This window comes from Populus nigra, chromosome 1 (assembly GCF_951802175.1).
Source record: "Populus nigra chromosome 1, ddPopNigr1.1, whole genome shotgun sequence".
NCBI lineage: Eukaryota > Viridiplantae > Streptophyta > Magnoliopsida > Malpighiales > Salicaceae > Populus > Populus nigra.
Window position 1 is genome coordinate 30,252,593 of NC_084852.1, and position 17,117 is coordinate 30,269,709.

The 17,117-nt window shown below is 33.2% G+C and overlaps 1 protein-coding gene across 1 annotated transcript in view; it reads left to right on the forward strand.

The window, feature by feature from the left end:
* LOC133681184 (U-box domain-containing protein 34-like) overlaps window positions 1–10,283 on the forward strand; it is a 31,620-nt gene extending 21,337 nt beyond the window's left edge. The window contains exon 10 of the mRNA XM_062104349.1: window positions 10,206–10,283. Coding sequence (XP_061960333.1) covers window positions 10,206–10,283 — 78 coding nt within the window. The remainder of the gene's footprint in view (window positions 1–10,205) is intronic.
* Window positions 10,284–17,117: the final 6,834 nt, after the last annotated feature.

Sequence of the window (17,117 nt, forward strand, 5' to 3'; positions counted from 1 at the left end):
AATCCACGTGAAGACACAACATGCCCAAGAACTATTCCTTGTTCTACCATAAAATAACACTTCTCATAGTTTAAGACAAGGTTAGTTTCAATGCACCTTTTCAAGATCAAAGATAAATTTTCTAGACATTTATCAAAAGAATCACCATACACCGTGAAATCATCCATGAAAACCTCAATTATTCTTTCAACATAGTCAGAAAAAATACTCATCATGCATCTTTGAAAAGTTGCAGGTGCATTACAGAGACCAAAGGGCATTCTCCTATATGCATATGTACCAAATGGACATATAAATGTAGTCTTTTCTTGATCCTCAGGATTAATAACAATCTGATTGTATCCACTATATCCATCAAGAAAGCAATAAAAAGACTTACCTGCTAGGCGTTCAAGCATTTGATCCATGAATGGTAATGGAAAATGATCTTTGCGTGTAGCAAGATTTAGCTTTCTGTAATCAACACACATTCTCCATCCACTCGAGATACGAGTAGGAATGAGCTCATCATTTTTTTTTTTCACCAACGTGATTCCGGTCTTTTTAGGCACCACATGGATTGGCGCAACCCATTTACTGTCCGTGATGGGATAAATGACTCCTGCATCTAACAGTTTTAAAATTTCAGCTTTCACTACCTCCATCATAGGCGGGTTCAACCTCCTTTGCATTTCCCTTGTTGGTTTCACATTGTCCTCCAATAGTATGTGATGCATACACATTGAGGGACTAATGCCCTTGATGTCAGCTAAAGTCCATCCAATGGCCGTCTTGTGATCACATAACAATTTCACAAGTTTTTCCTCTTGCGTATTTGTCAAACCTGATGCTATAATAACGGGAAGTGTATTGTTGTCGCCAATGAATACATACTTCAAATTATCAGGCAAAGGTTTCAATTCTAACTCGGGTGCCTGTAAAATAGATGGCAAAAGCTTTTTATGTGAGAGTACTAAATCAACAAAGACATTACCATGGGGAACAGTTTGCAATGATTGCAAAGCCAATGCTGATTCGTGCACGTTTTGGGGAACACATATGTGCCTCTCCATCTCTTTTATCTCGTTAAAATCATAGCCATAGCTCAAAGCTACGCTTAATCCATCCTCACAATCAAAATCAAAAACTTGCTGCACACACTTATCAACTTGGTCATAGCATGTGATAGAATAAACATTGCTATAAGGATATTTCATTGCATCATGAAAATTAAATTCAATCTTTTCATCTCCTACTTCCATAGACAAAGTATCCTTACCACAATCTATCCTTGTATTGGCAGTTTTCAAGAATGGTCTCCCAAACAATATAGGAGTGCTGTTTGATGAATCACAAGAATCATGTTCCATATCAAGAATATAAAAGTCGCATGGAATGACCAAACTATCAATCTTAACTAGGACATCTTCTATCACACCAAGTGGGTAAACAAAACTACGATCCGCAAGTTGTATTACAATGCTAGTTTTATTCAAAGGCTCAAGACTAAGAGAATCATAAACATGTTTGGGCATAACACTAATGGATGCACCTAAATCGCATAAAGCTCTTTTAAAACTAGCATTACCAATAACACATGGGATAGTAAACGCACCTGGGTCTTTTTGTTTCAAAGGCAGATTCTTTTGAACAACGGCAGATACAACTTCACCCATACTTACCGTTTCATGACCTTTCAGTTTGAAAGCTCTCTTAGTAGTACACAACTCCTTCAAGAATTTTGCATACTTGGGAATTTGCTTGATAGCATCAAGCAAAGGAATGTTGAGTTCTACTTTCTTGAAAACCTCTAAAATCTCTTTTTCTTTGTCCTCTTTCTTTGACCTAGAAGAACTCACAGGAAAGGGTGGAATTGTTTTAAAACTGGAAGTCATTGATTGAGGACTTACCTTTAGAGTGTTGGTCGTGGTTTCAATTTGTGAAGGAGAAGGATGTTTCTTTTTTGTACTCAATTCAGTTTCTATCTCTTCTTCTTCCTCCATCTCAATTTGTTTCGACCTTTTCTCTTCAAGTTCTTTCCCACTTCGCAGCATGATCGCACTAACATTCTCTTTTGGATTCAATGCTTGGGAGGGCAATTTTCCATTCATTTGTGCTTCCAATTTCCCCACACTTGAAGCTACTTGCCCCATTTGCTTCTCCAAGTTGTGAATACTTGACCTTGTTTCCTGTTGAAAAGACATGACATTTTGTTGCAAGGTCACAGTGTTAGAAGCCAAAGTTTTCATCATCTCACGAAGATCATCACTGGATGACGACCCCATAACATTGGAGTTTGTGAATGAAGGGGGTTGTCTTGCTTGATAATTCTGTTGGGGTTGAAATCCATGGGGATGGAATTGTCGGCCTTGATTGCCTTGTTGAGGCTGGTTCCCATACCGTAGGTTGGGATGATCTCTCAATCCAGGATTGTACGTGTGGGAAAAAGGATCATACTTACGCTGAGGTTGTCCATTGAATGCTCCATCAACTGCATTAGCTTGTTCAATGTAATCTTCTTGCATTGTTGGGCACATATCTGAAGCATGTCCTTGTAAGGAGCATATGCTACAAACTTTCACCTGCTGTACATTGCCACAGGCCAAAGAACGCACAAGAGAAGTAAGATCATTAACTTTATTCTCAAGGTTAGAAATACTTATCTCATTTACTCGTTTATTTGCAAAGTCTCCACGAGTGCCAAACTGTTTCGAGTTGGCTGCCATGTTTGAGATCAATTGGCGTGCAGCCTCGGGTGTCTTATCTACCAATGCCCCTCCACTTGCAGCATCAATGATACTACGGTCAGTAGGCATCAATCCTTCATAGAAATATTGAATGAGCAGCTGATCGGGTATTTGATGATGAGGGCATTGAATGCACAGTTGCTCAAATCTTTCCCAATACTCGGAAAGTGTCTCTCCATGAGATTGTCGAATCCCACATATTTCTTTCCTTATGTTGGCAACTCGAGATGCTGGGAAATACTTCTCAAGGAAGATCTTCTTCATGCCATTCCACGTTCCAATTGAACCTGGGAGAATGGAGAAAAGCCATACCTTTGCTGCCCCTTTTAAAGAGAAAGGGAAAGCTTTCAACTTAACCTGTTCTTCATCAACTCCATTCGGTTTCATGCCAACGCAAACCATATGGAATTCCTTGAGATGAGTATGAGGATCTTCTCCTGCAAGACCATTGAAAGTTGGTAGCAAATGTATAAAACCAGATTTGAGCTCAAAGTTTACATTATTGTCGATGTTTATGCACAATGGCTGATTTTCCACGTTAGGAGCAGCAAGCTCCTTGAGTGTTTGTTGTCGTGCAACAACCATGGTGTTAAGGCGAACTTCCTTTCGTAACCTGCGTAAAGTTTTTTCTATTTCGAGATCCAAATGCACTTGAATTTGATTAGTAGAACGGGTTACTGGCATAAATCATCAAGAAAATTCAAAATAAACCAACCACACAAGAGATCGAAAACAATGCAAATTGTACGAAAATCCTACGGTAGAAAACAAAAACTGCCTAAAAACCCTAGAAAACAGCGGAATTTGGCCTCGATAGGGTGGGGCTAGTGGTTTACCACTAGTCCTGTTTAGAACGTCGTTTCCCTTCAGGAAACAAATGGCCGATACCTAATTCCACCAAAAAATCTGTTTTGAACAGTACCGCTGCCGTAATGAACAGTACCGCAACAAACAAAAATTCTGTTTTTTTTTTTTTTTCAGAAAAAGAAATAACAATCACAGCAAATAAAAATAATAGCACAAGAATCAACTAAAATTACTTCCCCGGCAACGGCGCCAAAATTTGTTGCGATGTCGCGGTCGCACAAATTAATTACCCTAGCTTCAAACACAACACACAAGATAGTATAGAGCAAGCAAGGGGTCGATCCCACGAGGAAGATTCAAGTCAGATTTTTATGCTAGATGATATGCAATTTGGGGGGGGGGGGGTTGGACGTTATCTAGGCTAAAGCAAAAGAAAACAGAAAACTATCAAACTAAATTTAATAAAATCAGAAAATTATCAAGAGAACAAACCTTGGTCACAAGCACACATCCACCTACAGAAATCAGAACTGATCATGGAAACGAAACATCAATTTATATTCTGAATATTTATCTCTTCTTAACATTGGTTAGTTAACGGATCCGCCGTATAACTAGCCCTAACCATCAAACAACCACAGTGTCCGCACTAGTAATTTAATTCAATGGCAGCCTTAAGAACTAGATAAGTTGATTAATCAAGAAAACATAACTGTCCGCAGTCTATGTTTGATTTGATTGAATGTTCTCCCTAAGATTAATAACGTAGATCCGCCACAATTATTAAACTCAGTTGCTTCACAAGTTCATATACCACAACTCCGGTTTTGATATCAAACTTAACAATAGATTGTCTACAATAATAACTTAGAGTCCGCTCTAGCAATTAAAATAAACAATCATAGGAAAAATAAGCATAGGAGAACAAACATATTCATCATATAAACTGAAAAGAAAAGGTAAAATAAATCTCACAGTTCTTGAAATCCGAAGGTTTCCGTGTCCTTGCAACCAAGAAAAAGTGTTTAGCCTTGCATGTTTGTTGAACAACTAATCAAAAAGAAGAAAGAATGCATAATTTAGGGTTTCTTAGAGGAAGGGGGCGTTTTTCTCTCCTTGGCTGGCTGCTCCCCTTCTCTTCTCTCATTCTTTTTATATCCTAGGAAACCCTAGGTCTCTATTTTACAAAATAGTCCTCCATTAAGTAGACTGTTTACATTTAAGTACTTCAATAACTATTTTCCTAAAAAGGAGAAATAGCCTTGCATGAAATCTTCAAGCTTTGATTTAGAGGAGCTAAATTGCTGAAATAAAAACTTGGATATCGGTTTAAATGCTTCGGAATGTCATTTGGACTCGTTTCTTCACGAAACCTGTTTGCTGGCAGAATTCAGATGTCATCTTTGAAAACTCATATCTCCCTCATATGACATCGTTTTTTGCTGCAATTTTGAGCGTTTATATAACTTTGAGTCATGAATCCAAAAAAATTGAGTTTGCATCAATTGGACTTCTGTAGCTCCAGATATTCAAGTTGGAATGGCCAAAGGTCAACACTGGCAGATTGCGAGATTTGACTTTGAAGGCTGCGATTTCCATGCTCTTCCTTATTTTATTTTCTTGCCTTAGATGTCCAGAAAGGTATGGATGTTACCTTTGTAATTCCACTGGAATCACTTCATTTCAACCTCTAGAGCTCACGCTCTGCACAAAACATCGACTGAAGGTCAAATCTGCCAATTATCTCCAATTTACTCCTTTTTGCATCTTTCATCCAAAAGTGCTTTCAAAACATAAAATAAAGAATATCAAGGCATTTTATATATAAAACATAGGCAAAACACTAGTTAAATGTGGGTGAAACTATTGAATAATATGGTTGCATCACCTTCCAACAATTATTTGTAACTATTCATTTCCTCCAAGAGAACCCATAAATTAAATTTGGTTCTCTGTTTCTATAATTCTCTCTCTTTTTTTTTTTTTATAATGTAACCTTTCTTTCTTTTTCCTTTTTCCTTTCCTCACCAATAAGCACCAACATTTATAGTTCAATAGTTAATTAAAATAATTATCAACTATAAAAGATATAGGTACCGAGTACCTACCTATTGTAGACACTCGACTTACGTTCCCCTGTTGTTGTACTCCTCCCGCGGTTCCTCTTGAAACCACAAACACCCATCATTATTCCATATTAGTCCACATGTCACAACACAACACCAACAATGACAATAATATTCATTTCTCTTTTACCATTCTTTTCTTTCTCACCTACATTCCTTATTATTATCCATTAACATTTTCAGCTCATTAGTAGCCTATGTGGACATCATGAATTTAATTTTGATCGCAGCTTATTTCTTTTTGAAGATCAAGACACAATCTTACATGTTTTATAAAAGGCAAGAAAATGAATTCTATCCTTAATACGACTAAAACTCGCCGTTTTGTTGACTTGGCCGAATCTGCCAACAGTGGCGACAACTCAAGCTCTTCTCAGATTTTTATTCATATCTAGAGTTCTAGGACTCTAAATTAAGCAGGGTCAGATTCGTTGGAAAGCTAACACTCCCGGCTACAACTCTTATGAAGAGATTGTCTCTATATTTTACTGTTCTGACACTCGAAACTCCTCTAGAAAGGAGGTAACGAATATGGCCAAATTCATTTATGATTTCTAAAAATGTTTTCTACTGCCACAATTATGCATCAAGAACACACAATGTATCAAATTTTTTTTCTTCCCTCCCTTACTTGGCTCTTGGCCTAAGGAAACTAAGGGTTCCTTTCCTTTTTTTTTTTTTATACACTTAATCACCACATTTCCTTACTGTTCACTTCCTAAAACCTATTTCAATTGAGCAACAAGGAAAACAACATAAAACTCAGAATTTCCCCTCTTTCTTTACAACCCCATGGCCGACCACTATTTCCCCTTAGTATTTGATTTTGTTGAAATCTTCTTTGCATAATTTCATCCTTTTTAGGCAACCTATGCTGCTCAACTAATTTAATTCCAATCAATTCCATATTTCCCCAATTTTACTCAAGAACCCTAATTTTTCAAACTTCAAATTAATGCACAATTCTTGCATGAATTTAAATTGGCTTTCCTAATTGGTTTAGAACTTCATACCTGGAGGAAATTTAAGTTTGATTTCGTGTTTGATTAAAGTTTCCTAACCTCTTTCTCCTCTATAAGCAGCCGACCTCCCTCTCCCTCTTCTCTTAACAATTCCTTCACTTTTTTTCTTGCAAATCTCCTGCCCAAGTTTGTCTTCCCACTTAGTAATTCTAAGGTTTGTGTAGGTATAGAATTTTAGGTGTTTTCTCTTAGGCTTGATGAAGAAAAATCTGAAAATTTCCCTCCCTTTTCTTCTTGTTACCTGTCGGCCATAGATGAGAGAAGGAATGGGTATTTATAGTCCCATTTTTTATTAATTCCATTTAGGCCCCATCTTTCTCTCTTTTTCTTATTTTAGCCCCCATTTTGTTTTTTACAAAACTAATAAGTTTTTATCATCATCATTATTAATTTAATTTAAATTTTTTTTTTTGCATTATTTTGTATTATAACAAAATTTTGAATTATTATAAACCTCCCCCTTTTTATATACTTTATTCTCGAGTTTCACATATAATGTCATAGCTTTCCTCAAACAACAGACATGACATCAAAGAACCACCAACTCTACAAGACCAGTCACAATCCCTTTTCCTTGCCTAAAAAGCCCATGCCTTAGCACTCTTGACAACCGCCAAATCCAAAGAAGAATATTTTAAAGTCATGAAGCAACTCCTAGACAACAGAAAATGAGAATTTCTGATTTCTTCCTCAACCTCATCATCCTCAGGATCATATACTCCTCTAGGTGCTGAAAATGAAGATGATTGCTTTAACATCCTGCCATCTCTACAATATCCTTTTAAAAAAGAGAGTATTTAGGCTCACCTGTTTTGAGCCCATTTTCTATGTCTTTTAGGCTCATTTGTTTTGACCCCCTGCTTCCATTTTTAGGCCCATTGTTTTAGGCCTTTTTTAAAAAACTTCTTGATGATACAAAAAGACAAATCAGCTGTTAGTGAAAAGAAGACAATAAAAGAAAACCCCATAAAAAAAAAGGGCAATTTCCAAATTATCGTCTCTTGATCATGAGGAACAAAAGCACATGACTTACTACAACACATCAGAAGGAATCTTTAGGCTTTCCAAAAGCTTTTTGGCCTCTTCTATGACAACTCCATTATAAAAGGAGACCCCTTTAGCTTCGAAGAAGCAAAGAAAAATACACTGAAGAAAATTCTCTGTAAACAATCTCATGTAATCAATATCTCATGTAACCAACCATTATCTCCTCTATTGATTTCAAATACAAATTTAAGTAAGATTCTATCCTATTTATATTTATTTACATTCTTGTAAAATTTATATTTCTGCAAATTTAAGTATGCTCTGTATTTGGTAGAGGATCTTATCTTTGACTTGTCTCTTCATTCTCATCAGAAATTTGTGTTGTTTTGGAATCAAGTATATGGACTAAAAACCTGTGACCAGATCTTTAGATCATTTTTAGGTGTAACAATGCCACATATTGTTCTATTTCTGTTATCTCTTTTCTATTACTTGTTCTTTTCCTTTTGGCGTGTGTGTGTATGTGTGTAATAAACCAATACATGACATTGTTACACCTGAGAATGTTCTAAAGATCTTATCATAGGTTTTCAGTCGATATACTTAATTCTAAAACAACACAAATTTCTGATGTGAATGAAGAGGCAAGTAAAAGAATGACAAGATCCTTTGACAAACACAAAGCATACTTAATTTTGAAAAAATATAACTATAAATTTAAAGAAATTAAATAAAAGCTAATGTATAAAGTTTGAAGAAAAAAACCTTTTATTTGTAAAAGGATAGTATAGGAGATGTTGGTTACATGAGATGTGTATTTGTAACAGAAAAGGGAATAATGGTTACAGGGAGAGTGTTAATAGAAGAGTTTTTTTTTATTTCTTAAGAGAATACAACAAGAAAATTTTCTTCAGTGTATTATGCTCTACCCCTAGAAGTCTAGGAGGTCTCCTTTTATAATGGAACTACCGTGAAAGAAGCCAAAAAACTTTTATGAAGGGTTGAAGACCCTTCTGGAAAGTTGAAGCTAACCATGTGTTTATGTCTCCCACAGTCAAGAAATGACAATTTGGAAATTGCCTCTAAAATTTCAAAAGGCTTTCCTTCATTGTCTTCTTATTCATTGAAAGTTACCTTGTCGCTTGTATAAAAGAATATCAGGAGACTTTGTAGATATAAGGCCTAAAACAATGGGCCTGGACAAAAGTTTAAAAGGAACATGCCAAACATTATGAGCCTAAAAGAAGGGCTCAAAATAGGTGAGCCTAAAAAAGGGCCTTGATATTTTTCTAGGCCTCTTAAAATACCTTTTTTAAGGGTTTTGTAAAGATGGTAAGGATGTCCTAGTAGTCATTTTCATTTTCATCACCTAAAGGAGTATAAGATCCTGAAGATGACGAGGCTGAAGAAGATGAAAATATGAACTCTCATTTTCCATTGTACTTAAAGCTTTTATTTTCTACTGTAAAATAATCCCACCATTTGACTTTGTATTTTCTGATCAAAATTACATGAGTGTTTTGATCATTGTAGTCAAAGTACCATGAGCATACCTAGGGGACAAAGATTTTGGAACAAAACATAAGCATTGAAGGGAATTTCTTTTCCCTTTCTATGCCTTAGAAATTATATTTGAAAAATTTGTAGCCTTTTTCAACCATTAGGTGTGGGTGAAGGAGTTCAACAATGCAAACAAAGTAATCCCACCATTGGCGAAACCAATTTGGTAGTTTTGTAGTATCGATTGAGTTATCAAATAAAATATCCAGGAATGGCTTCCTTTGGAGTTTTGGAGGATGAACCATGCATGTTGGTAGTTCTAGTAGGAATAGGTTTGGCAATGGTTATGTAGTTTGGTTTGGAAACTGATATGAAAACAAATTTCATGATGAAAATGTTGTTTTCAATTAGTTGGATGAAGGATATTTTTTTTTATACAAGTGGAATAGGCTAGTTCAGTATGGTGTTGTTTGAGGTTAAAATGTTTGAATTTTACTGAACCTATAATTTCAAGGATGGCCATATAGTAAGCAGGGATTTTTGTAATGTTCTAAGATTTGAAGTACCATCCTGGATGGAAAAGTTTTATAGTTGTGATAAGAGGATCGAGATGGTAAAATCCATCTTCAATTGTTAAAACATTTTGAAAACAGTTTTTTATAAAATACTCAGATTATGATTTTAGAGATGTTTTTATTAAATTAGTTTGGGAAAATGAAGGATTTGTAGATTGAAGCAGGAGTTTTTTAGAAGAAGATCTTGCTTGGGTTATGGAAATCAGTTTAGAAGATTTACCTGATTGAGATGATTTATCCTCCTGAGAGGACTTCTGGCTGAAAGTTTGTAGGGACAAAAGTAATTCTAGAGAATTGATAAAGTGTTTACCAAATTTTGTACTTTGTCGCTTTGTATTTTTTATGGATTTGATGTCTTTCCTTTGGTAGTAACTGCATCATACCAAGATTTTATTGGTTCTGCAAAGGATATGGCAAAAGCTATAAGTTTTGGAGTGCTTTGGCTTTTTTATGATTTTGTAGGTGTTGATTGAGGGGTTTTGTCGTTATCTTTGGATTTGGGAGATATCAAGTCCTATTTTGGAGAAATTCGCTGGTTAGAAAATCAAGGATGAAATTTGAGTCTCCTTTTATATATTTAATATCAAAATAAAAAATACTTAATATAGCTTGCTATCAGGCATATATTTGTTTTGAAGCTATATTATGAACATCTTTTTGTAAAACTTTAGCAAATTTACAATCCATGATTTAAAAAGATAATTTAAAAATACAGGCTGCAGTTTATATTGGTTTATTGCCCTGTCATCACTCAACTGGACTTACAACCATTCAACAGGGTTCATCTATACCTCTAGGCTTGTATTTTTAAATTATCTTTTTAAATCATGGATTCTATTTTTTATATAACAACTTCTATTTAAGCTTCCTTTACCTCTGAATCTTTTGAGAGTAAAAGAGTTATAAATAGTGAAGAAACTACAATTGAAGATTTTACAAAAAATATTGAGGATTGGAAAATTTCAAAAGTTTCAAAAACATAGATTTATCAAAATTCCAAATTTGATTTTTTCAAAACTGATTTTACAATTAAAACTGAAGAAAGAGATATTCAGCTCATAAAACCCTTTGAAACTATCCAACTCCTTTATAAAAAATCCTTGCAACATCAAGACCGAAACTACAAATGTATTCATATCGGCCTAGTACAAGTTGGGATCAAACCCTTTACAAAAAAAGGTTTTACTACCTCCATTCTAGCAATATTCAGAGACACTAGATTTCAAAATTTCCAAGACTATTTACTGAGTTCCATCGAGTCTAGCCTATACAGTGGACCAGTTTTCTTCAACTATTACCCAAACCTTACTATATCCCTCAGAGATCGATATATCTTACAAAGCATGATCTTACAAATAAAAACTCACAATTACAATATGCTTGAAGGATCAATTTCAATTGCCTTGATCTTTAAGATCCACTACAAAACCATGTTTTCACCTTTGCTAGCAAACAAAAATTCCAATCATAAAATAGTGAAACCCTACTCCTTCAAATTGACATTTCTATATCAAATATAGTTGTTCCTAGAGCCATCTAGTGGAGAGATGTAACCTTTTTATAAGACTGGATCTTCGAAGGTGCAACACAACCTGAACTACAACAACCACCAAAACTCAATGTCCAGATTAAAGAAGTAACCGAATATACTTATGGTAAAATCAAATTGTCTTTCCATCACCACTCAACCAGTTCTAGGTTTTCAGATGAATCTTCCTCATCCAGTACAATAGATTTAAGATGTATCTCTAAAACCCCTTCTATCATAAATATACCATACAATACAAATCCATCTAGGAAATCAACCTCTGATATTCCTAATACCAGCTTTCAAAATGCAGATTACACTACAAATATACCTAAACCTTTATATACAAACCCTAAACAACAATCCCCTCCAACCTCTCTAACCTTTTCTGCAGTTACAAAAAACATCCAAAACGAGCTGAAAGTTTTGACTTTAGAAAAAGAATTTGTTATTGACAAAACTTATTTTAAAAATGATTTTTATGGTGACTATAACTCTGAAAAGAGATCTTGGTTTTTCAAAAACTTTTTACAAAAAAGACACAAGATACAAAAATGTTTATTTTATTTCATCATATTACATAAACTTTAAATTTTATTTTTTGATTGGTTTGAATTATATTATGCATCTAAAAATTATAATACATATCATTTCACGTCTGCAAAACATGCATGTCCCATAACATCTAGGAATAAAAACTCCTATATAGAAACCTGCCAGTGGTCCTTCAATGGAGTCTGAACATCCACCTTTAAGGAACCTCAAAATCACTCACAAAGACAAAACAATTGAAGTAGCTCCTTACAAAATTCCAATGAAGGCATTACTACAAATACGAAACATATTATTCAGCAAAACAATTTCACCAATACCAACCTTAACACCTTAAGCAAACAACTAACTAAAATAGAAAAACAAATCCAAAAGACTGTTGCCAACTTTTTCTAAGACTACAAGACCTATAGACCTCAAGCTAAAAACCTCAGTTTTCAAACCTTACCAAGTCACCAACACAAGCTAAACACAACTCTAAAACAACAAAAAATGACTTTTTCGAAGCTATCAAAAACCATCTTCACCAAATTGAAGCCTCAACCCTAATTGTTCTTGATACCCTTCAAGTTAGTAACAATCCTTCAACTTCTACCAACCAAGTAAACACCATTTAATATAACCAAACAGATCATATCCAAACTTCAGATAAAGAAGCCTTCCAAGAAGAAAGTCTTGAGATTAATAAACTCATCTGGAGAAACCCAAAATCACCAGATGCCTCAGACATATCCATTCAAAATGAACCTGCTATCATAAACCAAAAAACATTTAATGCCTCCTCCTTCTATGAGTGAAACATAGATGGAATGTTAGAATAGCACATCCTAAACACCCTATAATAAATGATCATGAAAACCAACGCCTACAAAACCCATACCGAAACCCCAAACAAAGGCATAACTGAACTCCTTATAGTTGGTTTCTCTAGCCAATTAAAAGGATGGTGGGATTATCACCTCACCAAAGGTTAACACCTTTAGATCCTAAATTCCATTCAAATGACTAGGGCCCCGTTTGTTTGCTGGAAAGTAGTTTCCTTTTGGAAAGTGAATTTTAGGAAAGTGAATTATTTTTTGATGTTTGATAGTGTAATGAAAAATAAGTTGGAAAACACTTTCCAGTGTTTGGTTATGTCATGGAAAATAAGTTGGAAAATAACTTATTAATGTTTTATTTTTTTCAAGTTTATTAAACTAATGAGGAGAAAATCTTACAAATTAAAAAATTGAATGAGAATGAAATTGAAAAAAAATATAATTTCATAAATTATCTCAAATAAAATAAATAATAATCAAAATAATAGAGATCAAATCTAAAAAATAAAAAAAATTGAAAGATGAAGAAATTAAAATAATAATAATAATTAACATTTGAAAAAGAATGAGGACCAAATTTGATAGATAAAAAATTTCAATTAAAAAATGATATGGAAAAAGCAAATAACAATTACAAAAATGAGGACCAAAGTTAATATAAAAATTAAATTCTAAGGGATAAAATTGAAAAATAAATATTCAAAATAAAAAATATATATATAGCAATCAAAAGTTTGAGGACCAAATTTGATATAATCAACAAATAATATGACATTTCTAAATTTTTCACAACTTCTGGAAAGTGTTTTTTGCCCAAAATAAAAGGAAAACACTTTCCTGGAAACCAAGCCAAATTTTTCTTTGACTGGAAAGTGTTTTCCGTTGACCAACTTTCCTAATGGCAAACAAACATAGGAAAGTTTGAAAAGTGGTTTCCCGAAAACCACTTTCCGGGAAACAAACACGCCCTAGGTATGATTTATGTCATCATATGCTTATGTTTTCCCTCTGATACCTATGGGAAATGAAACAAACCAGACAAGAACTAGAAGTTTTTGCCAAGAGTTTGAATTTTATGTACAAAAACCCACTTGCAGAGGAGACTGTCCTAAATCAAAGCCTTATTCAAAGCCCAATAAACCACCTTACAAAAGTTCAACCCATAAATATAGAAAACGTTTCTACTTCAAACCAGAACAACCTTACTACAAAAACCCACAAAGGCCTACAAACCTTCATAGTCCCAACCCAAACCCAAACTTGACTTAAAAAACATTACTTGTTATAAATGTGGCCATAAAGGTCATACTTCTCGATTATGCAAAGTCAATATAAAACTACATAAGCTCCAAATAGATGAAGAAGTTATTAACCAAATTCAACACCTTTTCATCGAATCTTTTAGTACTAAATCAAACCCTTTAGACACTTATGAGGAAGCCTTTCAAATAAATGAATAGGAAAATTCCAGTTTTGATTCAGAAACCTAATCTCATTCAAAACAAATCAATATCTTAACCTGAGCCCAAGAATTTTTCTTGAGGCCATCAAAAGACAAACTATTACAAAAATCCTACTTAGACAAACTATTGAATAATTTCAACAAACTTGAAGCATCATAGCCTATCCAAAGTCATTCCATCGTACCTATAACCAATACCAATACCTATGACCTTACAAGAATTCTCAACAAGAAAAAGAAATCCAAACCTATAGCTACCATCCTAGAGTTACAGTCAGAAATTAAAACCCTTAAGCCTAAGTTACAAACCCTTAAACAATCCCAACAAAAATACTCAGCCATATTACAACACCTTCTGTCCAAGTTAGAGAGTCAATGAGATTCTGAACCAAAATCAAAAGAACAAACCCTTGAGTCTCATACATTAGATGATGCATTATTTAACATCAACCATGTTCCTGAAGATTTTCTAAATGTTTTGACACAAACTACTTCAAAACATTATTTGATAAAAATTACCTTAGTTTTTTCAGAAGACTACAAACTAGAAAGTATTATCTTGTTTGATACAGGTGTTGATCTAAATTGTATCAAAGAAGGAGTAGTTCCTAAATGATTTCTTCAAAATACTTCTGAAAGACTTTCTGTAACAAACAATTCCAAGCTTCATATTTTAGGAAAAACACAAGCATTCATCTTCAACAATGGCATTTATATTAAAAATTTCTTTGTTGTTACAAATGACATAAACCATACTATCATTCTTGGAACTTTATTTATTGACATGGTAACCCCTTAAAAAACCAAACATGACTACATTACTTCAAAAACTAATGGTGTGAGACTTGTTTTCCCTTTCCTAGAGAAATAAAAAACTAGGAATCTAAATTTAATCAAAGTATGTTCTATACATACATATCAGATCAATGTGTTGATCCATAGAAAACAATTTCATTTACATGATTTGAAAAAAGATTTTTCTTTAAAATAATAGAGCATCAGTTATAAAATTCTGTTTTGCAAAAAAGAATTTTAGATTTCCAAAACAAGATAGAACATGAAATTTGTTCTAATCTACCAAATGCTTTCTGGAAAAGAAAACAACATGTTGTTGATCTTTCATATGAAGATCACTAGATGGAATTTGTGTCTCCTTTTATATATTCCATATCAAAATAAAAAATACTTAATATAGCTTGTCATTGGGCAAATATCTGTTTGGAAGCTATATTATGAACATCTTTTTGTAAAACTTTTTTAGCAAAATTACAATCTATACGCAGAAGAAATTTTTGGTTTAATAAATCACTTTGAAATTTTGTAATGCATATCACAATGGAAAGAATCTCTTTTTTTATAGTAGAATAATTTTTTTGACAATCATTCCAATGAGCAGAAGTAAATTGAAGAATTTGTTCTTTGGAATTTTGTGCTTGCTTGAGAATACCCCCATATCATAATTCTGACGCATCTGTTTCTACAATTTTAGGAGCTAAGGGATTGACTATATGAAGACAAGGGATTTCTTGGACTTTTTTTTTAATCTGGTGCATAAGAGCAGTATGTTCATCAGACCATGGTATTGGGATTTTTCTCAGTTTATCAAGGAGAGGTTTTACATGTCTTTTGATATTTGGATAAAAGTCTAAAACATAATTTAGACTTCTTAGAAACCTTTATAACTGAGGTTTATCAAGGAATTTGTTAGCAAAGATAAGGGATTTCTCAATGGGTGTGATGGTACTTTGGCATATATAATAGTCAAGAAAATGAACATGAGTTTGAAAAAAAGAAATCTTTGTTTTATAGATAATTAAACCATTTGTTTTGTAACATGAAAGAATGCTTGTAAATGTTTAAAATATTGTTCTAATGGGTTTGAAAATAAAAACATCATCAATATAGCTTATGCAGAATTTGGAATATGCATTGAATATGTCATTCCTTATTCTTTGAAATTTAGATGGTGCATTTTTCAAACCAAATGGCATAACGTTCCATTCATACTAACCAAATGGAACTATAAATGCAGTTTTGTAATGATCTTTTGGATGAATTTGAATGTGGCAAAAACATGATTTCATATCAAACCTAGAAAATATGAAAGTAGAATGCAATTTTTGTAACAAAATATTTTTTTATTTGGAATTGGATATCTAATCCACTTTAAAGCTTTGTTCAATGGTTTGTAATTTATCATAAGTCTTGGGGTACCGCATTCTATCTCAGAATTTTTATTAACATAAAATGCAGCAGATGACCAAGGTGATCTGAATTTCTAGATAAGACCTCTAGACTCTAAATCTTGGATTTCGAGTCTACAATGTTGTTCTAATTCAACAATTATTTGGATTGGTCTTGCTTTCATAGGTATTTGTTTTCCAGAAAAGTTATCTTCATATGGAAAATCAAAATATTCTTTTCTTTGTTTAAAAAGCATTTAGTAGATCAGAATAAATTTCGTGTTCAATCTTGTTTTGGAAATCTAAAATTCTTTTTCGTAAAACTGAATTTTAACTAATGCTCAATTATTTGTAAAGAAACATTTTTTTTCAAATCATGTAAATGAAATTGTTTTCTATAGATCAACGCATTGATCTGATATGTATGTATAGAACATGATTTGATTAAATTTAAATTCCTAGTTTTTGATTTCTCTAGGAAAGGAAAAAACAAGTCTCACACCATTAATTTTTGAAGAAATTCAGTCATGTTTGGTTTTGTAAGGGTTTACTATGTCAATAAATGGAGTTTCAAGAATGATGGTATGATTTATGTCATTTGTAACAATAAAGAAATTTTTAAGATAAAAGTTATTGTTAAAGATGGATGCTTATGTTTTTCCTAATAATAATAATAATAAATAAAAATAAAAAGTATATGATAAAAGCAAACAATTTTTGATGTGAATGAAGAGGCAAATCAAAGAAAGATAAGATCCTCTAACAAACACAGAGCGCTTAAGTTTGCAGAAATTTAAACAAAATTTAAATATGATATATATTGATAGTAGG